Raw genomic sequence first — 23,201 nt, forward strand, 5'->3', positions numbered from 1 at the left:
GGTGTGCATTAATAGCTTTGGTATGTACATCTGTGGTGCCTCACTGAAGTATATTGAGTGCTCCTTTGTACTGGACACTGTAGACAAATTCTGCACCAAACTATGATTTTGGCATAGTTAAAAATAGTGACTCAGTTGATGCACAATCATTAATGATAAATTCAGGGTCCAGAATACCGATCTGACATTAATTTCCACATATCTGTACACTCTGTGGCACTTAGAGATTTTTCGTTTTACTCGGATGTGCCTACTAATTAGATTCTACCCTTTGAATCATCCTACTTGACCCATTTAATTGCTCTGCTGGCCAGCTGCAGGATCACAGGCCTCCCCACCCCATAGATCAGTGTGGCAGTAGTTAGGACTTCTGGAGGACGTCACAGGAATGGACTGACCTTTGAAGTTTTGCAAGGATAGGACCAGGCAGTTGTGGCAGTTAGGAGTGAGGCTTAGGTTCATAGAAATGATCTTTGCAGGAAACTGTCTCTTTATAAGATATCTCAAAATGAGATGTTCGAGGCATCTGGTGTTGGGCTCGGATTATTGCACTTGTTTTTCTCTTGGAGAAGTCTTTTGTAGTCACGAGGCTGGTGACTCCTCCCTTGGGTGATAGTGCGCATGGGCATCGGCTCCATCCTTAGATTGTTATTTTCCGCCATCGGGTTCGGATGAGGATCGAAGCGCTCCGGATCGACTTCGAGAAAAGAGTTATATTTCGGCGCGTATTCCACTTCCAATTCGACGGTAGTGTTGATCGAACGCGACTTCATTCACATTTCGACGCGCTTCGACGTCAACAAGAAAAAATTCCGACTCTACGTCGACGGGACCAGGAGGCCTATCTCGACGTAGTCCAGCCCGGAGTCCATGGAAAGGACTCCATTTAAAAAATGTCCAATTTGTGGTGCTAAATTCCCACACAAGGACCTACACGAGGTGTGCAACCTCTGTTTATCACCTGACCACGAATCCAGGGACTGTTAAGCCTGTGCAGCTTTCTCCTCCAAGTCGACGATTAGAAACCGTCGAGCCCGAAGACACGAGATGTCGAGGATGGAGTCAGATGCAATCCCAGAACTGTTCGAGGTCCAACACCCTGAGGAGGAAGAAGAAGATGAGGACGGGTCGGGGTCAGAAGTGGACGAGTCTGAAGTCGAAGAAATCGACGTTCATCAAACCGTGAGTGACGACGTCCCTTTACCGAAAAACCGACCCAGATTGCTGTCGACCCCGCCTTCGAGCCCAGTCCGACAACCGCAAAAAGTTTCCGACGCCCCGCCTTCCGGCTCGGCACCGAAACCGAAACATTCGGCCTCCCTCCATGTCTGATCCGAAAAACGGTCGACATCGACACCGAAGCTCCATACAAAAGAGAGCCTGCAGTCGAAACATGCTTCGACGTCGAAGACTCCCTCGACACCGAAAAAATCGGACTCGAGCAAACTCTCGGTGCCGAAAACACATCACACCGAGACGCAAAAGCATCTTTCGGACCCAAAAACTTCGGTACCGACACAGGAGCAACAAACAGATCCAAAACAAAAGACTTTGTTTATCGATCCACAGACTGGCAAGGTAGTGACAAAACTACCTAAAAAGAGGAAGACTCAGCTGTTAGAGGACAAGGTCCCTCCTCCTAAAAAGTGAACAATGGTGACAAATACAACTCCTCCCCTTTCTCCACAGCCTATGGACACACCCTCTTCTCCTCTTCCTCATACTCTGCCAGCTATTCCTAGACCTTCTACACCACGCCCATCTACACCTCAAACAGATGTAGAAAGTGACACAGGGGATGGGGACCTTCCTAGGGATGATAACAATACTATCCCAGAAGACACAGACCCATGGGAGGATTATGACGCAGTGTCAGATACTGATAATGACCCTGACCTGTATCCCTCAAAACCCTATCCTCCTGATGATAATTCGGGTTTTGCACAACTGATTAATAGGGCAGCAAAATACCACAAGGTAGATTTACATGCGGAACCTCAAATAGAAGATTTCCTTTTAGAAACACTACCTGCTGCACAGAAATCTTCAGGGACCCTTCCTATGCTTAAGGGTCTCCTCACTCACACATCAGACATATTCAAAGATCCTGTGAGAGCTAGGGTGTTAAACCCAAGAATTGACAAAAAATACAAGGCAGCCCCAAAAGACCAAGTATTTATTAAGGGACAAATACCTCTGGACTCGTTAGTAGTATCAAACGCTCGTAAGAGAGCAAACTCACAAACAGCAGGAGAAGATCCTCCTCCTGACAAAGAGTCAAAGTTAATAGATGCCTCTGGCAAAAGAGTAGCATCCCAAGCGGCAAACAGCTGGCGCATAGCAAATACTCAAGCGCTACTTGCACGTTATGATAGGGCTCATTATGATGAGTTGGAAAAACTCATTACACATCTCCCTAAGGAACACCAAAAGAGGGCAGATCAGCAGATACAAGAAGGGAAGATAATAACTAACACTTCCATTAAGTGCGCCTTAGACGCAGCAGACACTGCAGCAAGATCCATAAACACCAGTATCATGTTAAGAAGACATGCATGGCTAAGGGTATCAGGGTTCAAACAGGAGGTACAAACTGCTTTATTGAACCAGCCCTTTGATGGGAAAACACTCTTCGGCTCAGGTACAGATGAGGCGTTAGAGAAAATGAAAAAGGACACAGAAACAGCTAAGTCAATGGGAGCATTGCAACAGCCAGCTCAGAGGGGTTCCTTTCGTAGGTCCACCTATAGAGGCGGATCAAAGAATACAGGCACAAGCCAGCAATCAACCTCTTTTACCCCAACATCACCCAGAGGGAATTCTAGAGGCAGTTACAGATGTAATAACAACAAAGGTAGAGGTCGCGGAAACAACAACAACCGCAACTCTCCTACCCCAAAACAGTGACTTTATACAGCTCCCCCCAGACCATTTAACACCGGTCGGGGGACGCCTATCACAGTTCCTACCTGTCTGGGAAAACATCACATCAGAAAGGTGGGTGTGACAAATTATCCAACATGGTTATTGCCTAGAACTCACGGCTGCCCCACCAAACATCCCCCCCAAACAGCGTCCAATTAGTCAAGATCATCTAACATTATTAAAACAGGAAGTACTATCACTACTACAAAAGCATGCCATAGAGAAGGTTCCACAACATCAACAAGGAACAGGAGTATACTCTCTATACTTCCTAATTCCCAAAAAAGACGGATCTCTAAGGCCAATATTGGACCTCAGACCTCTCAATGCATACATAAATTCGGAACATTTCCACATGGTCACGCTCCAACAGGTACTTCCTTTACTGAAGAAAGGGGACTTTCTTTCTACACTGGATCTAAAAGACGCCTACTTCCATATCCCAATTCACAAAGCCCACAGAAAATACCTCAGGTTTATGGTAGAAGGACAACATCATCAGTTCAAAGTCCTTCCGTTTGGAGTCACAACAGCACCAAGGGTGTTCACAAAATGCCTAGCAGTGGTTGCAGCACATTTAAGGAGACAGCAAATACATGTCTTCCCTTACTTGGACGACTGGCTAATAAAGGCCACGTCAAAACAAGAATGTCTTCAAAACACACAAAAGACAATTCAACTGCTGCACCAGCTAGGGTTTACGGTGAACTACACAAAATCCCACCTGCAACCAAACAAGGTTCAACAATACCTAGGGGCTACTATAAATACAGAAAAAGCCAAGGTATACCCCAATCCAGTCAGGATTCAGATAATGCTCACATTGATTCAAAGATTTCAACCGCAAGACTCATTAACAGCTCGAGTGTTCATGCAGTTATTGGGGATGATGTCCTCTTGCATACTGCTGATCCCATATGCCACACTACAAATGCGTCCGCTTCAAGAATGTCTAGCAACACAGTGGAATCAGGCTCAAGGTCAGATTACAGATCTAGTGTTGGTAGACGACCGCACGCATCGCTCTCTGAAGTGGTGGAATACAACAAACTTTTCCAAAGGGCGGTCGTTTCTAGAACCAATTCCACAAGTGGTGCTAACAGCGGATGCATCGCTCACCGGATGGGGAGCTCATATGGACAGATACACACCACCTGAAGTTAAACCCCCACAAAACGGAGCTGGTTCTGACAGGTGGTTGCTCCAGTCCCTGGACCCCTCTCTTCTGGCCCCCCTCCTTGGGTCCTCCCCCCCCCCCCCCCCTCTTCATCTGTTAAAACCCTCGGTTGCAAACTAAACGATCAACTCACTCTTCACTCCCAAGTTAGCTCTGTGGTGTCCTCTTCTTTTCTTTCACTTCGTACCATTCGCAAAGTGTCCCGTTTTTTTTCTTTCTCTGCCCTTAAGCTCATAGTCCTGGCAATGGTAACCCCTCGCCTGGACTATGGCAATGCCCTTTACTGTGGCATGCCTGCCTACAGCATGCGACGACTCCAGGTGGTCCAAAACCAGGCGGCTCGCCTGGGCTTCAACTTGGCCAAATCCCATCACGTCACTCCCCTCCTCAAGTCCCTACACTGGCTCCCTATCTGAGAACGAGCCCAGTTCAAGCTGGGCTGCATCACCTTTCAGGCCCGGGCCGGCGTAGCCCCTGCCTTTATCTCTTCTGAAATCAAACCCTACGTCCCTGTCAGGGAGCTACGCTCATCCGCCCAACAATTGCTCACAGTTCCTCTCTTTAAACGCAAAAAGTGGGGTGGCACGAAATTTTCCACACTCGCCCCTGCTTTTTGGAACTCTCTCCCAGCCCACCTCAGATCTTGCCCTCAATACACACTCTTCCGTAAGGCCCTAAAAACTGATCTCTTTTCTCAAACTATTTCAACATAAACCGCTTCTCCCCATTCTCCTTTGCTTTCTGCCCTCTTGTGCTCAGCACCTTATAGCGCCATGAAACCGCCAGGTGTACGTGCGCTTTATAAATAATTTTAAACTCAAACTCAAACTCAAACACACACAGTACAAGGGAGATGGAGTGTACAGCAAACACGACTGCACACAAACCATCTAGAACTACTAGCAGTGTTCCTAGCATTAAAAGCTTTTCAAATGTATATTCTCAACAAAGCAGTCCTGATCAGAACAGACAACATGACAGCAATGTATTATATTCAAAAACAGGGGGGGACACACTCTCTCCAACTATCCAGACTAGCACAGGAAATTTGGAGATGGGCCATTCCTCAAAAAGTCTATCTGTTAGCCGAACACCTACCAGGAGTTCAGAATCAGATAGCAGACATCTTAAGCAGAGAGTCAGAACAAATACACGAATGGGAACTGCACGACCTAATACTGCAGCCATTCTTCCAAAGATGGGGGCAACCGGAGATAGATCTCTTTGCCACTCATCAGAACGCAAAATGCCAAAGCTTCGCATCCAGGTACCCACACCACCTGTCGCAGGACAATGCATTATGGATAAATTGGTCCAACAAATTTGCATACGCTTTTCCCCCTCTCCCACTAATTCCATTAGTGGTTCGAAAACTGCAACAACATTCAATAACCATAATACTAGTGGCACCCACGTGGGCGCGACAGCCGTGGTTCACCACGCTCCTACAGCTCTCACAAGCGCCACACCAAAAATTAAGAATCTCACCCAAGCACCTTACACAGAACCATGGAGAAATAATGCACCCAGATCCCAAACAACTGAACCTAGTGATCTGGATCCTGAGATCTTAGAATTTGGATACTTAAATCTACCTCCAAACTGGATGGAAATTATCAAGCAAGCAAGACGTCCTACCACCAGAGCCTGCTATGCAGCAAAATGGAAAAGGTTTGCTGTATACTGTAACAGTAACAACATCAACCCTCTGGACGCATCTACACAAAATATCATTTGCTACCTACTACACTGACAGCAATGTAACCTTGCTTACACCTCAATTAGAGTACATCTTGCAGCTATAGCATCATACCTGCAAAACAGGCAACACCTATCCCGGTTTAGGGTGCCCGCAATTAAGGCTTTCATGGAAGGACTCAAAAGAGTTATCCCACCAAGACTACCACCTTCTCCAGTCTGGAACCTCAACATAGAGACGTAGAGAACACAGCAGAAAAATTTCAAATCTGCATGAATAAAATCAGCCAATGGATGAGAATAAATTGTCTAAAACTAAATGGAGACAAAAGTGAGGTCATGATCCTAGGAGGAGACAAAAAAATTTGGTCCCACTCATGGTGGCCAAAAGAACTAGGAGGATGTCCTGAACCAACGGAAAAGGTAAAAAATCTGGGAATTATTCTAGACACCAATCTCTCCTTTGACGCCCAAGCGAATAAACTGGCATCATCACTGTGGTATATTCTAAAAATGATCAAGAAAATTCTACCCTACCTACCACTTGATTCACGAAAGACGGTGGTGACAGCACTAGCCTTGACCAGATTGGACTATGGGAACGGCCTATATGCTGGAGCCAGGAAGAATCAAACTCCAACGCCTGCAGAATGCAGCAGCCAGGCTGATATTAGGGATACCAAAATTTGAAAGAATCAGTCACAAACTTAGAGATCTACACTGGCTACCAATCGAAAAAAGAATACAATTCAAAACACTGTGCTTAGCATATAAAGCAACCAATGGAACTGGATCCCAATTTCTAAAAACTCATCTAAAACTATATGAGCCAAATAGAACCCTCAGATCTGGCCAAAAGAAAATGATCGCGGTACCAAGATTCAAGAGAGCAAACTGGGGCGGAAGGAGCTTCCTGGTACATACAGCAAGAAGCTGGAACCAACTACCGTTAGATATAAAAACAAGTCCATCACTGAAATCATTTAGAAAGCAAGTAAAAACGTGGCTGTTTTCCGCATATCCCTAAATTTACATCATAAGAGTCAGAATAGAATCACAGCGCCAAGACGCCTATGGCAATCGCGCGCTTTACAAATGCTCAAATCAAATCAAATCAAATCAAACATAGTACTCACCAGACTAATGGGGCCACCTTTTGAACCTATGCATAGGTGTGAAATACAATTTCTTACATGGAAGGTGGCCTTCCTTATAGCCATTACCTCCCTTAGGAGAGTTAGTTAGTTACAGGCATTAACAATGCAAGAACCTTTTCTACAGTTACACCAGAATAAGGTGGTTCTTAGAACAAATCCAAAGTTCTTACCAAAGGTAATTTCAGCATTCCACATCAATCAACCAGTGGAACTACCAGTCTTTTTTCCAAAGCCACAGACGGTAGCAGAGAGGGCCCTACATACACTAGATGTCAAAAGGGCAATATTATACTACATAGAAAGAACTCAGACTTTCAGGAAAACTAAACAACTATTTGTAGCGTTTTCCCCAACACATAAAGGCAACCCTATCTCAAAAGCAGGCATTGCCAGATGGATCGTAAAATGTATACAAATATGTTACATAAAAAAAACCATTAACTGTTCCCCCTAGAGCTCATTCTACATGCAAACTAGGGGCATCTATGGCATTCTTAGGGAACATTCCCCTCGATGACATATGCAGAGCAGCAACTTGGTCTACACCGCATACCTTTACAAAACACTATTGTGTTGACGTACAAGCAACACAACAAACAAGGGTGGGCCAGGCTGTATTAAAAACTTTATTTCAAACTGTTGCAACAGACACCAGTGACCACCGCTAGGGAGTTAACTGCTGTGTAATCTATTCATAAATGTACCATCTGCAGCCCAGATGCCTCGAACCGAATATGCTACTTACCAGTATCCATCTGTTCTTGGCATAGAGGGCTGCAGAGTGGTACATGCCCTCCCTACCTCCCCGTAAACCTGTGTCTGTTCCAACATTATCTTATTTAGATACACTTACATGGGCATCTCTTTCTGTATTCTATCATACTACTCCATCTAACCCTACTATGGCAAAACAATCTAAGGATGGTGCCGATGCCCATGCGCACTATCACTCAAGGGAGGAGTCACCAGCCTCGAGACTAGAAAAGACTTCTCCAAGAGAAAAACAAGTGCAGTCATCCGAGCCCAACACCAGATGGCGATCTATTCATAAATGTACCACTCTGTAGCCCTCTATGCCAAGAACAGATGCATACTGGTAAGTAGCATATTCCATATCTGATAGAGACTACTAGCCGCAGATTCCTTCACTTAGAATTAGCCCCAGGCGTGAGACTGGATCCCAAAACGTTTTCTTGCCACAGCAATCTTGCGCGCCGGGGGGCGGGGCAACATCACGCGACTCTGCCCAGGCATCGTATGTGACGTCAGCGAGGTCACATAAGACCTGCCCCAGCGCGCCTATATCAGTTTTTTTTCCTTTTCCGCGTGCAATGCGGATCCGGCCCTCTTGGTGGGACAGTGTGCGAATGCCTTCGGCCTTCAAAACTTGCTCTTTTTGTGGGCATCTTATGTCGGCGACCGACCTTCACCTCATTTGTATGTGGTGTTTGGGGGAGGATCACTGCACCACTGATTGTCCGGAGTGTCGACAGTTGAAGCCGAAGGCGCGGGGGGAGCGCCGGATGAAACGTCCTTTGGCGCGTCTCTCCAGGTCGGCGTCCTCCCCTCGGTCTACTTCGGCAGACAGCTTCTGATACAGCCGTGGTCGTCGTCCTCGCCCTTCTTCGATGTTGCGTGAGCGTCGCTCTCCGATGGGTAAGTGTTGCAGTTTGTCCCCGGGGGCTGGTTCACGGCCGGCTGGGGGCGTTGACTCTCCATGGGTGATGCGGCCCGTGTACCGTCCTATCCACCATTTCCCGGTGTTGGGGCGTCGAGAGTCCAAATGGAGACATACGAGGCGGCTCTGCAGGCCTCGCTCTCGGCCCTCCACGGCGCCGCCTCCAGCTCCGGCGCCGACTGGTTCGGATCCAGACTTGGAGGATGTGGTGATGTTGGGGTGCGGCTCCTCTGGGGCACCTCCTTCACGCCACGGTGTCTCTGCCTCGCCGCACAGTCCTGCGGGATTCCCTGTGGCGTTGAGGGTGGTCACCGGGGCTCGGGTCGTATTGCCCGAGCCCCTCTCGGTCCTTTGACAAGGTGGTCCTGTCTAAGGCCAAAGTGACGCGGCCACGACACCGGCAGCAGCTGGCCCGTGCGGAGCCACAGGGGTCGACGGCCCCTCCTCATCCCGCTTCGGGTTGAGGCCCATGAGGATCCCCTCTGGGGAGACTGTCCGACGTGTGGTGTCCTTTTCACCGGCGTCGAAGGGCAGCTCTCCGCCCTTCCTGAGGCAGAGGTGTTCGTCGGAAGAGCGGCAGGTCCCTCTTTCTTCGGCTCCCCCTGGCTTCCAGATCGGGCCCCCTGTCTGTCCCGCTTGGCCTCGGGGACGGCCGCCTTAGTTTGCAGCCGTCGCCCACGGAGGAGCTGCTTTCTCTGCTCTGGGGCCCTACGGAAGCAGGTGCGGACTTCGCTCACGCGGTGTCCACGGCTGTGGGCGTCCTGCGCATGGGTGACCCGGTGGCTCACATTCCGGCAGACCACCTCTTGGAGGTCCTCCACCAGGGCTCTGGCGGGAGGGAAATCTAACTACCCTTTGAGGGTTACCTCCATTCTTCCTTGATGGGGGCGTGGAGGCGGCCTGCCTCAGGGGACCCGGTGCCTCAACATCTTCTGCACCGGCGCCCCGTGACCCGGAGTGTCTGTCCCTTCACCCCTCGGCTGCCAGCCCCCTTTTGCGGACAGCTTTTCCCTCCCTGCTGCCACTGTTGACTCCACCGTCCCAGGAGGCCCGCTGGCTGGACTCTTGGGGGTGCAACATTTTTGCCTCGACGAGCGCTACCTTGCGGGCCCTTAACACCTTGTGTGTTCTGCCTAGGGCCTCCTCCTGTCTGTGGGACTCTGCTGAGTCTCTGGGATCTGCAGCGTTCCAGGAGCCTGGTCAGGTGGACTTGCGTAATCATGCGTCGGATGGCAAGGAGCTTGCAGCATTTATCCTCCGCTCTGCTCTGGACATCTCAAAGGTGCTGGGCCGGGCAATAGCTTCCTCGGTCGCTCTCCGTCGCCATGCTTGGCTTCGGGACGAAGTATTCCCTGGGAAAATTCGGGAGCGACTCATTGACCTGCCGTTTAACGGTACCGTGATGTTCCATCCCCGGCCGACTCTGCCATCCAAAGGCTCTTGGCGGGGCTCAGCCCTCCTCCTCCACCTTATCATCCTCCATCTCCTCCTCAGTGACTCATGAGTTGGGCTGCTTCTGGGCCTTCTTAGGCTGATTGTTCCGGTTGTGGAGTGTATTATTCTAGCCATCGCGTCCTCTTGGGACTTTGGCATTGTTGGCTGCTGGACGGCCTTTTGTTAGTTATGTGTGTGTTATTGCGCAGCCTTGGCCTCCAATTCGGCCTTCTGCTTGGTTGGGCTGCTTGTCAAGCCCTTCGTGGGGGTGTTTTGTTCCCTGTGGTAGCTGTTATATGGCTTGCGCCCTGCTTGGGGTCCAGGTTGCCTTCGGGTGCCTGTTCTCCATGGCGTTGTGTGGTTGCCTGACTGCCTGAGGTTGTCTGAGCGGCCGCTCGTAGTGGTGTGCCCGGGCTCTTACTCCTCTCCCGACTCCTGTCCTGAGGGCTGGGGTGCTCATGTGTTCTCCCTTGCCAGGTGCTGCCTACTCTCCGCCGGGAGATTCGGGCTGCTCCACATGCTTCTTGTAATGTCGAGCCTAACATAGTAACATGTTACTTTCTCATAGAATTTAGATTTCTTGTTGACCAGGGTTCTGAGAATGTGTACTCGGAGAATGTAGAATGTTGTATGAGGCAGTTAGGTCTTGGAGCTGTTTGTGGATGGGGCGATTAAATTACTCCTGAACCTGACACAGGATATTCATCTTTATTTACTTATAAAATTAACTATTTTACATTGGCGACGAGGATGGGATCAAGAAAGAGTTGAGGCAAGCTCCCTGTCTTCAGGCTTTTGTTCCTGGTTTACCGACAATAGTATATTCCGATGCTAGTGACAAAGGCTTGGGAGCTGTTCTGGTACAAAACAAAGGTGGTAGTGACTCCCTTATTGCTTGTGCTTCAAGATGTCTTCATGGTCCGGAGCTTAATTATTCAGTAATTGAAAAAAAGTTTGACCTTTTCTCCAAAAGTCTTACGCAATAATTCTTTATCTATCATGGTGATCTGGGAACATGAATCAAATTTAAACTCAATCATGGCATTATCAACTTTTACCAAGTGTGAGGGATGTTCCAGAGAACTACTATTGACCTGGAAAGTCACAGTCTTCACCTGCGGTTGAGACCATCTTTTATATACATTATCTCTCTTACTATTTTTGGTCCTGCAACATTTTGAGAAATGACCTCTTCTACCACAATTGTTACAGGTAGATTTCAATGCAGGACAATTCGGAGAGTTAGCTAAATGCCCATTATTTCCACATCTAAAACATGAAAATTTATTAGAAACATTAAAATTCGGATTGAAATTATTCGTTCCATTTTCATTTTTTTCACCAGAGGATTTCTCTTCTTTCTTCACTTGACAGACAACTTCCTCAACTTTAGGTTCAGATTTTTTTTCAGGTTCATTCATTTTTTCTTTTTCTTCTTTTAACTCATCTACACATTTTGTCATGTGCTCAACTTGCTTTGTTATAACAAGAACTTCTTCCAATGGAGGTTCATCTTTTAGCCATAGTTCCTTTCGAATATTGTCATGAGCACATTTTAGTACAAACTGGTCTCTTATTCTCTCATCCAAAGTCTGTCCAAACTTGCATGATGAGGCCAATTTCCTTAGTGCAGAGACATATTCTTCAACTGATTCATCCTTCTTTTGTCCTCTTAAGCCGAAATGATACCTTCTCGTTGGATTGAAGTGAGTGCTGTCAGTGAGATTACCTCTGAGTCCATCATTAAATTCTTGTCTGAGATTTTTATGAGAGAAAGTTTCCCAAACAGTACTTATTATCAGACAATGGCCCACAGTTTTGTTCTGCACTGTTTGATACCTATCTTACTAAATGTGGCATTTTGCATAAACGCTCCTCTTTGTATCATCCAGAAACCAATGGTGCAGTGGAGAGAGTCAATAAAACATTGAAAGAATGCACCCAGCTTGCTAGGGCCAATGGTTTAAATTGGAAAGAGGCACTTAGAGAAAGAATTGAGGCTTACAGGTCTTCACCTCACTCCACCACTGGTAAATCTCCGTTTGAGTTATTTAAAGGAAGGGTACCCAACACAATGTGGTGTCCTGGTTGGATGAATCTGAACAAAGGTTTTGTTGATAATCATGTTGGTGGTTGGAGGGAGAGGGAATTAGAAAAACAAGCTTGTAGAAAGGCTTATTTTGATAAAAGAAAATGTGTTCGTTTACAAGAAATTAAAGTAGGTGATTTAGTTAAAATTAAAGCACCTGTTGGGAGGAGTTCCTGGTCGAAATATACAAATGTCAGACCTGTTATCAAGGTGTTTGGTAATGCCATTAAGACACAAGATGGAAGGATCTGGAATAAAAGTAGAGTAGTTGTGATAAGGTCAAGAAATGATACTCAACATACATCTGATACTGAGGGTGAATCTTCTCCCACTTTCAAACTACCAGTGTCTAATTCTAATAATTCTGTTTTCCCTTATATGAGGAGTCAGAGATTACGCAGACCACCTACTTATATGAAAGATTATGTTTAATCTTCTTTGTTGCTTTCATTGTTAAGTATAATTTGTTTTTCTTGCTTTTACTTTCTTTTATTCTCATTTCTTTTAATTGCATTTATTATTACTGTACAGAAGGGAGATGTGTAACGTCTAGCCTAACATAGTAACATGTTACTTTCTCATAGAATTTAGATTTCTTGTTGACCAGGGTTCTGAGAATGTGTACTCGGAGAATGTAGAATGTTGTATGAGGCAGTTAGGTCTTGGAGCTGTTTGTGGATGGGGCGATTAAATTACTCCTGAACCTGACACAGGATATTCATCTTTATTTACTTATAAAATTAACTATTTTACACTTCTGGTGGCATGTCTGCCGGTGCTGTCCTAGCTGACAGGTTGCTCTCCGTCTGGAGTGGGTTTGCCTTCTTTCCTTCGCTTCCTTGGGTCTTCTAGGCTTCTTCTAATTCCGCTCTTCCTTTCTTGGCTTTGAGCGGCGGCTAGTTGCCTAGTGAAGGAGTGGAGCTCTTCGGTCCTACCGGCCTTGCCCTTGGTCCCTCTGTTGTGAGTGTGCAGGACTACTCTTCTTCTTCTTCTTCTCTCCCTCCTACATTCCTTGGGTAGGTGGGGTTCTGCTTGTGGGAGGTTCCCATTGCCTGGCAGGGGCAAGTTTCTCCCTGGTCCACAGCTCTGGTCCCCTGTGGGTACCCTGATCTGTCTTGGCTGGTGGGTCCTTTTGCAGACCCTCCTGCCCAGGGGGTATTGCTAGGGTATCTATTCTACGTGAAGGAATCTGCGGCTAGTAGTCTCTATCAGATGTACGCGTTACTTACCTTCGGTAACGATGTATCTGGTAGAGATGATTCTAGCCGTAGATTCCTTCACGGCCCACCCATCCTCCCCTGTTCTGCGAGGACCCTTGGGTTGGTCTTTGGTGCTTGCCTCCCGGCGGAGGGGGCTGTGTCTCCTGTGAGTGCCTTCCTTGTTCTGGACGGGTGGACCTTGGTCTGGGGGCGGTTGATTCCTCCTTGGTTCTTTGGAGGATGGGTTCCGGTACCTGGGCGCCCTGCTGCTCTAGCTCTCCCGGGTTGGGGTGGATTGCGTCTATCCCTGTCCTTCCCTCCCCTCCCTTCCTTCCATTGGTTTCTCTGATATGGGTTCCCTGGCCATGGTTTGCCCTTGCCCCTTGGGGGGTGTTGCCCTCTTTATTGGGGTGCTTTGGAGGTTGTTGTCCCTGTCTGTCTTAGAGATGGTTCCCTTCCTTGCTCAGGTTGGGGGTGGTAGTTTCCTATGTGTGCCATGACTTCTATGAATGTTCCATGTCTCTGGGGCACAGGGATGGGAGGCTGTTTTATGCTGGGAGGGTGGCGGCGCAGGGCTCTGCTTGCTCTTTCTTCTTTTCCCTGTCTTTAGGTTCTGTGGTGTTGTCACTACTCTTGTGGTGTGGTTAGTCACCGCTTCTTTCCAATTTTTCTGCTCTTTGCACACTGTTCCCATGCTCCCACAGTTTTTTATCTGGTGGTTCCGCGTTGTGGTGCTGTGAGAAAGTGCCATCTTACTTGCCTTGGTATGCCCCCACTTTTTTTCTGAACTGCTGATGTGCTTTGACTGAGTGTGCCCTGGGTCCCTGGCAATCAGGGACCCAGGGCCTGTGTTCCTTACCTAAAATGAAAAGCTATGCTGAAACAAAATACCCAATTGGCATCTCTGGCCACCTGTTAGCCCCTAGGAAATGGCACCCTAGGTACCCAGGGCATGGTGACCAGAGAAGACCCGCTGCAGCACTTATTGTGCCACCCTCAGGGGCCCTGTACCCTGGCACCCACACACTGCCTTTGCAGGCTGAGTGCCTAAGTACAGAACTACAACAAGAGTCGACATGGCACACATCCCTGTGTGCCATGCCCACAGACCCCACTGCCCTGGCATACTTCAGTCACCCCTCTAGCTGGGTGCCCTATGCCAGAGGTGAGGGCACAGGTGCATGAGCCCTGTGTCCCTACAGTACCCAGGGCCATTCCTGGGCACTGTAAGTGCAGTGATGCCATTTAAGAGTATATGGTGCTGGGAGGTTGTCATTACAAACTCCACATCACCATAATGGCTACACTGAAGACTGATACGTTTGGTACCAAACTTCTCAGCACACTAAACCCGCACTGATGCCAGTGTGGGATTTAATGTAAAATGCACGAGAGGGCATCTTAGAGATGCCCTCCAAAACCCGAACCTACAATCCACGTCTGAGCTGAGTGGCTGCAGAGGCTGCCACACAGCAGACCTGTTGCTGGACCCCTGGGTGGAAAGCCCCACGCTCTCCTGGGCCTGCAACAATGCACATCCTGGGCGAGGTGCTATGTCTCCTCCCCCAGGATGGACAGGGGGAAGCTTCAAAGGCATTTCTGCCTCAGAGCTTCTCAAGACCATTTGCTGTACCCAGCAACTGGCCCCCCACCCGTTCTACCCCCACTCTGGCGGGAAGACTGGCGGGAAAAACTATGTCAGGAAGGAGGGTGCGCCAACCTTTGCCAACTCCACCCCTGAGGTAGAGGAGGCGAGGTGAAGCACGACCCTGGGCTCCGGCCATCTTGTAGATGGGGGGGCCCTGCCCAATCCCAGCTAGGCTCCTGCCCCGCTCCCACAGGAGAGGAGCAGGCTAGGGCGTGTCCTCACCCCAGGACAGGGACCCATTGGTCCCTGCCCTTGCCCTACCTGTAACACCCCTAAATGTAGCATTTAGGGGCTCCCTGAACCTTCCTTCCTCAGATCCTGATAGCAGAAGAAGAAAGAAGATCAAGAAGAAGTAGACCCGCCGCTCAGCTGCTAACAGGACAACAACAACTGACTTGGCCCCAGCCCTACCGGCCTGTTGAGCGTGGAACTTGCTCCTGCCTAATCCCGGCGACCTCCGCGGACAGCAACCTTGGGACACCTAGTGGACCTGCCTGCCTTGACCCTCTCGAAGATTGGGACTCCCATCAGCAGAGGCTCTGCTGCAACAACCCACCTGGTGCTCACAAGGAAGCTCCGGACCAGCCCACTTTGCACCAGCCGAGCCCGGGCCGGGCCAACCCGAACCAAGACCACGAGGACGTCCCCCTGGGGACTGGGACCCGAAGTCCAGTGCCCAAAGACCCTCCTCGACGAACCAGCCGACGCCTGCAGACTCAGAACCAGGGGCCACCGCAACCGCGACCAGCGAGGGTAAGCTTTTCCGACCCCCAAAGACACCCCTGCACCTGGCGACCCGCGGCCCCCTGTGCCTCCCTTTGGGGTACCTACCTGTGCTCCAACATCCCAACTTCTCGAAGTGCTGGTCGCCCCTGGAGACACTCTGTCCCCGAGCCTGCAGCCTTTGTTCCATTTTCAAGATCCTCATTGGATAACATTGAGCGCCAGACGGCTCAAAAGCACCCTGCATCCAGCCGCCCGAGTGCCGCTGGCTGTGACCTCAGTGTCCTATCCTACTTCCCCCCTTGCCCTGAGCAAGTGACCAGGAGCCCAGCTCCCAGAGACGTGTGGCCCTCATTGGATATCATTGGGCCTACCTAACTCTGCACCCGGCCGCCACTGTGCTGCTGGGACTGATCTAACTGTACTTACCTGACCCTGGGGGACCCCTGAGTCTATGCCCAGAACCTTACCTTCAACAACCAAGTACTCACCTGGAAACCGGTAATTCACTTACCTGTCATTGGATAACATTGACTCATTTTGACTCGAACATTTTTTTAAGTGTGAAGTTTTGAAAACTGAAAATATTCCTATAAAATCAGCCAAAGTCTGAATTCCGAAGTACTCACCTGGGTTCAGGGGAGAAGCCAGTACTGTCCCTTTCAGCCCAGTACTGAACCGCAAAAGTAATCCCTAGCAGGTTTACTAGTAATCTGTATTTTCTCCGTAGGAACCCATTGTCTGCTTTGCTATGAAATTTCTTCTGTGTCTACTTTTGAAAACTACAAATATTCTTTAAAAATCATACGAAATACTGAAACGCAATTACCTACCTGTTTTGAGTTATGCCCCCAGAGCTGGCCCTAGGAGACTAGTGCTGGGTTACAAAAGTAACGCAATCGTACTTTACCTGCAACCTGAATTTCCTCTCATTGAATAACATTGTGAGATTTACATTGAAAAGTTTCTAAGTGTGGACTTTTAAAACAGCTTTATATTCTTGAAAATTCAGTACAGTAACTAAAACGTTTTTGCTAATCTGGTTTCAGCTTAGACCCCAGGACTGAATCTAAGACCTAGTCCTGGAACTTCCAAAGTAATCTATAAAGTAATCAACTGTACTTCTATGTAGAACACCCATTGAGCTTAGTGCTAAAGTGTGTTTCAGGACTGTGTTGCTTACTATCAATACTGTAATCATTGTGTGCACAACCTTTATTGACCCTTTGCCAAGTCTTTACATGAGAGTGCTCATAACCAGAAAAGTATATTTTTATAACTGTTGGTTCTAAAAATAAAACAACTATATCTGTGGATATAAAAACAATTGGCCTGGAGTTCAGTCCTTGAGTGTGTGAAACCTTTTGCTGACTGAGTGTGTACAACAAATGCTTTACACTGTCCTCTGGTACTGCCTTACTGCTCGACCAAGCTACCACTTTGGAGAGTAAGGTCAGTTCTGACTTTAACCTCTGTTATACCTCTGGGGTTGGTGGACTCTATACACACTGTACTTCATTCTAGTCCAGTATATATAGAGCCACTTTCTCACAGGTGCTGAAAAGTTCTCCGAAGAAAACTGACGGCGCGCCTGGCAGGTCTTATGTGACCTCGCTGGCCTCACGTACGCGGACGACGCCTGGACGGAGTCGCGTGATGTCGCCCCGCCCCCCCGGCGTGCAGGGTTGCTGTGGCAAGAAAAAGTTTCCTGATCCAGTCTCACGCCTGGGGATAATTCTACGTGAAGGAATCTTCGGCTAGAATCCTCTCTACCAGATACATTGTTACCGAAGGGAAGTAACTCGTACATTGTGCATAGAGTCCAGGGGTTCCCTTATGAGTGAACCGGGGCCTGCTCTAGTAATCTCGAGGTGCTCTACTAGGGGGTAGTGTGGTCGAGCAGCCTTGGGCTTATCAGAGTGGAGTGTAATATATCTATACATATAATAATAGTCAATAAATGATGCCCAGGACTCAATAAGGAGATCCACACCAATTTACAAAAACGCCTATCTTTATATATATTTAGGCATCAGAATCAATTCGATCAGATAGTACGTTTTGCAAAAGAAATATTTTTGTATTCAAAAAGTTAACAGTGCAATTTTTAGAAGCTGCATTGTGGTGGAAGAACAAGTATGGCATTCAGGTACAGTACAGCAAATAGCTGGACCAATCTCCAGGAATTAGGGTGAGTGGTTGGACAGGGTCCAAGGTAGCACCAGCAGAACACCACCAGTGGCACTAGGGTGACCGGGTGCAGGGGTGCAAACAGCGTCGGGTGCCCATTGTTACTCTATGGGGATCGGTCTTTGCATAAAGAGACTGCAGGCTTTGACTGGTAGGCCAGTCAGGCTGGACCACCAGCGGGTCTCAGGCTTATTGATGCTCGGGGACCAAGAGAAACCTTTGGTCCTCTTCTCCATGGCCCAGGGGCAACGGATCCAGAGGGGTCTATAGGCATGGGGTTTTCCTTATTGGAAGCAGTTGCGGTAGAGGAGCCCTGCATGCAGAGGTAGCAGGTGACGCCTGAGAGTCCACGAGAGGCAAAACCACAGTGGACTCTGTCTCTGGAGGGCTGGGAAACCACACTGACACAGTTGGCCCACTTCAACTCTGACTTGGAGCGACGAGTGCAGTAGTGTCCCTAGGCGTCAGGCTGCCATGGTCTTGAAGTCCTTTGGGTTTCTTAGGGTTGCCTGCAGTATGCAAGGGAACAGTTTGGCAGTTCCACTGGAGTGCTTGGTTCCTGGGTGAAGTGCTGGCAGGTCTCCTGGGCTTTGGGAACTCAGCAGCTGCAGGACAAGTCTTCTTTGGGTGCAATTGTCGAAGTCGGCAGGCAGGCCGACAGGGTTGATTCAAAGTCAGTTGCTGGATCTTCTATTTTTGCTGTTTGAGACTTTTCACATCAGTCTTCATCTTTCAGGTTGGCAGGGTTTGTTTTACTGGTGCCAGGAGCTCCGCTAAACTCTGAATTTAGGGGTGTTAAGGAAGTGTAGGATAGTAGCCATTGGGGTACTGACCCTTGGGGTCACTACTCCTACTATATGACCACTTCTTGTGGCAAGTGGGCATAACCCTAACCGAACGTTCCTAAGTTTGCTAACACAAAGATGGCCAACTCTGAAAAGTCGTGACCACCTCAGATTAGGCCACCTTAGGGGTGGTAGTAGCCTGGGGATGCATGCCTACCTGACTAGCTGATTGTCCCTCCTGTACAGGTTCCAAAGGGCTCTGGGCAAAGGGGGTAGGCGTCGTCTTCTGTGAGGGAGTCAGGCTCACATTTTAAAGGCAGTAGCTTCTTTGAAGCTTCCCTGCCTTGGAATGCTAATCAGCAGGTTATCCTGTTGGAGGGGGTGTTATCACCCTCATCCAGAGCAGGCTTTTTTTCTGATCGCCTGAGATCAAAGGCTCTCACCCTAGGGGGTCAGACACTCGTCTCTGGTGGCAGGCTAACGGAAACCAGCTAGCAAACACACCAAGGGCTGGTAGGTTTTCAGGGGGCACCTCTATGGTGCCCGCCAGGTGCATGTATTAATAAATCCACCACTGGAATCAGTGTGGGTTTATTAATATGAGATGTTTGATACTAAACATCCCTATTTTCTGTAAAGCCATCATGTAGTTGGGGAACCGGTTTTCATCAGTGTACTGCACATGTTTTAAAATGGCCTCCTTGTTAACTGCACTTGCACTAATGGTTCTAACCAGCGCTGGGGTAAATCTGCTCATGCAGATATGCCCTCACATGTAATATAAGGCAGCATGCCTTGGAGCTGTTAGGCCTGCTGTGGGGGTGACTTACATATATTACATGCAGTGTTAGGGGACATGGTATACAGGGATGTGTCTCATATCGTGTTTTCCGTTTGGTCTGAACCAAAACACGCAGCCTGCAATGGAAGGCTTGCTTCTGTATGGTGAGGGGTTTCTTAGGGTGGCACAAGACGTGCTGCAGCCCTGAGACCCCCATCTTTGGTACCTCATTCCCCAGGTACCAAGGGTACTATTTAGTAGGGACTTGCAGAGAGTTCTAAAGGGATTGCCAATTGGGGGGAACAATTATACAGTTTTGAGAGAGAGATCTGTCACTGGTGTCCTGGTTAGCAGGAACTCAGTGCAGCTTCAGTCAAAATCATATCAAATACCAGGCACAAAATGGGGTAACCATGCTAAAAAGGGGCACTTTCCTACAGACTTTCAACATACCACTTGAACTTGCTATCTTTGAAATTCCCAAAAAGTTTTGCATGAGGGTTGGGGCATAGATAGTCATAGTGTGTCACCATCTGATTGGGCAGATGTGCCTACTATCTGGAACTGTTCACCCCACTTAAAACCACTGCACAAGGGAGAGACGTTTGAGAATAGTCTGGACCTGGGAAAAGAGACACCAGTCAGATGCCCAGCTGGAAGAGAGACGACAGCTGATGCCTACTGCAAAAGTAGACTCAAGAACTTCGGATTTCACTTGGCACGCAGGTATAAGGATGTGTTTATCCAGGGTCAGGTGAACCGGCACCCATACACACACTGGGACAGTAGATGAATGGACTTGATGAGGGGGAACCCTGGAGGGCTTGCCTGGATGTTCTGTAGGCTGGTCTTGCAAGAGTGCACTCCTCCCCGATATTGTCTGATCTAAATGCCCTGCAAGAGTCCAAAGGTGTCTGTGGGAACTGGAGGGTGCAGGAAGGTAGAGCACTCTGCCTCAGGGTCCTGGGAGTACTGCTGAGGGAAACCCCAGAACCAAGAAAAGTGCCAGGTGCACAAGACAGGAGGCAGGTCCTTTGTGAGGAGGGAGAGCAGTAAAAATCAGAAGACCCAAGAATTGAAAAGATTTAGCAGCCAGGAAAAGCCACTCCTGGTAACTGAAACGTGTTGCCGGGAGCGAAATACCAATTTCCCAGTCAAAAATAGCTCAATGGATCCTGAGAAATAGAGGGAAGATGTCTGGTCTCCGATGGGGATCAACTGGTATCAGTTTCATGTGACATCCTCCCGTATGCTCCATGAAATGTTCCATGGATCCCTTTTATCTTCCCATGGACCACAGCAGCTGACAATGACCAAGGGTAGACGTGCGCCCACTCAGATTATTATCCCTGAGGGGCCCCATCTTCCTGGTTACTGACTCCAGACAAACCGAATGCAAACAGAAACTAAAGCGTTACTGCGCCCCAACTCAAGAGGCCCCCAGGGAGGCGCCTGAGTCCGAGCAGTGTAGGCCAGGTGGGGAACCAGCTGGTGCAAGTAAGTTTGTCTACTGTTTGCAGGCCAGGGCTCATGTGCCTCATAGGAGGGGCGGAGACACACCACCAAAAATAACAAAGAAAAAAAAGATTGAGAGTATTTCGTTACAGTGTGTGGCCGCAAGTTTAAAACAAATTACCTGAATGCAAACACGAGTCCCAGAAGGTACTGGGGTAGACTCATTTAAATCGTTAGCACGCATTCCCAGAAGTTTGGGAGCGACCATGGAACAGTCATGGGCCCCTTCAGAACCACAGTAGCCCCCTTAACAGACTTCTCCATGGCACCATAAGTCTCACAAGTAGTGAAACAAATGATCTGGGGTGGCTTTTCCACCCTTTTTTTTATCACTCCTGGAGTTGGGACATTTACCCTGAAGGCTTGAAAGTACAAAGATTTCTCTCAATGAGTCCCAAGGCTGCTTTGCAGCATGTGTAATAGTGGATAAAAGACTCGTACACACAGTTTATTGGAAATTAAAATGTTAAATGTTAAATTGCATTATAAAGAGCTAATCACCAAAGGTCTCTAAGCGCTGCATCATAGGACGGCAGTCCGAGTTCCGTAGCGCCACTGAGCTTAACATTGATCCTTATAGGCCTGGTCAAATGCCTCTGAGAACAGCAACATCCTAAGTCTCCTCCGAAACGGGAGCAATTTGCCTTCCTTGTGCATGCCATCTGGTAGCTTATTCCACATCTGGGGAACAGAGACCGAGAAGGCCCGGCCTCCAAATGTTGCCATGCTGAAGCGAGGGCAGGCAAGGAGGCTAGCCTGTGATGAGCAAAGATGGCGGCCAGGTACGTAGGGCTTCAGACGATCTTTGATATATTTGTGGGCTTCACCAAACAGGGATTTGTGTGCAATTCACAAGCCCTTGAAGCTTACCCTTTGTTTGATAGGCAGCCAGTGCAGTTGACGCAACAAGGGGGTAGCATGCACTCTGCGAGGTAGTTTATATATCAACCTTGCTGCTTCATTCATGACCACTTGGAGTTTCCTCAGGAGTATGCCAGGGAGGCCAATGTAGACTGCATTGCCATAATCTAGGCGGGATAGTATTAAAGCAGTAATCGCCGCCTGCATGGTGGTGGATGAGAATAGGATCGATCATTTAAAAAGTTGACATAACAATCCGATTCAACTTCCCACGACAGCAGACACCTGGGTCTTTAGGGTCAGTCCGGTGTCCAGTCTCATACCCAGACTTTTCACAGCTGGTACTGGCGTTGGAGTAGTGCCAGGCTCTTGGGGCCAAAAAAGGCTGGACCAAGGGGAAGAATCTGGGGAGAGTACCAAGACTTCGGTCTTGTCTGGATACACCTTTAAGGAATTGGACGTCATCCTATTCATGGTGTACCAGAGACTGTTCTGAACGTTCCGCTGTGAGTCAAGGGAGTTATCGATGTGCACTATTAGCTGAGTATCGTCCGCATAGTTGAACACCTGGCAATCTGCCTTAGCTAGAGCCTCAATCAAAGGTTGGAGGTAGATATTAAAAAGCAGGGGGGACAGTGCCGAGCCCTGCGGGACCCCCAGCGAAGATCACCCTGCCTAGACATGAGGTCTCCTAATTGGACCTGCTGCTTTGCAGCATGTGTAAAAGTGGATAAAAGACTCATACACATAGTTAAAATGCATTATTGACAATGACAAAGTTACTAGTGAATCATTACAAGTCTTAATGAATGTCATTGTAAGGTGGTACCATCCTTGGTGGTTTTAATGTTGCATTTGTTTGTGATATTTCTGCTTTTATTATTGTAGTGAGACCCAGTAAAAACTAGTATCCCAGCCTTTTGATAACTACACCGCATTATCTGTTTACTATATGTGGGAGTTATTGTGGTTTTTGGGTCGGGACTCGCTAGTGGCATGAACTGTGAAGAGGGTGTTCACCATAGGTACAACCAGTCACCTCATATATATTTGTAAATTAATGGGTAGTATTGAGTAGTGTTTTCATAGTAAAGTACTTTTTATTCATATAAGTAAAAGCTCTGACTAGACAAATATTTTTGGGGATGTATTTTGTTGCATGTGTGCTGAGGTACTAGTCCAGACCATCTTCCTGAGTAGGCCATGGACTGCTCTACCTCATTTCTCTGAGAGTCAAGTGCTACAGTGGGGTACCAGCAGACGGAAGGAAGATGACCTTATTTGCAAAACAACAACATCCTTTCCAACTAATAACCCACTTTCTTAGGGGTGGAGTATGAA

At 48.2% G+C, this 23,201-nt stretch overlaps 2 protein-coding genes across 5 annotated transcripts in view; both read left to right on the plus strand.

Moving 5' to 3' along the window:
• Nucleotides 1-23,201, plus strand: part of RBBP5 (RB binding protein 5, histone lysine methyltransferase complex subunit) — a 256,733-nt gene that overhangs the window by 231,390 nt on the left and 2,142 nt on the right. The window lies entirely within an intron of this gene.
• LOC144756499 (uncharacterized) lies at nucleotides 1,048-22,768 on the plus strand. The gene is made up of 3 exons (XM_078646303.1): nucleotides 1,048-1,186; nucleotides 1,733-2,854; nucleotides 22,749-22,768. Exons 1-3 carry the CDS (start codon nucleotides 1,048-1,050, stop codon nucleotides 22,766-22,768), a joined length of 1,281 nt encoding a protein of 426 aa, XP_078502429.1.

The sequence above is a fragment of the Lissotriton helveticus genome, chromosome 5_1 (assembly GCF_964261635.1).
Source record: "Lissotriton helveticus chromosome 5_1, aLisHel1.1, whole genome shotgun sequence".
NCBI classification, from domain to species: Eukaryota; Metazoa; Chordata; class Amphibia; order Caudata; family Salamandridae; genus Lissotriton; species Lissotriton helveticus.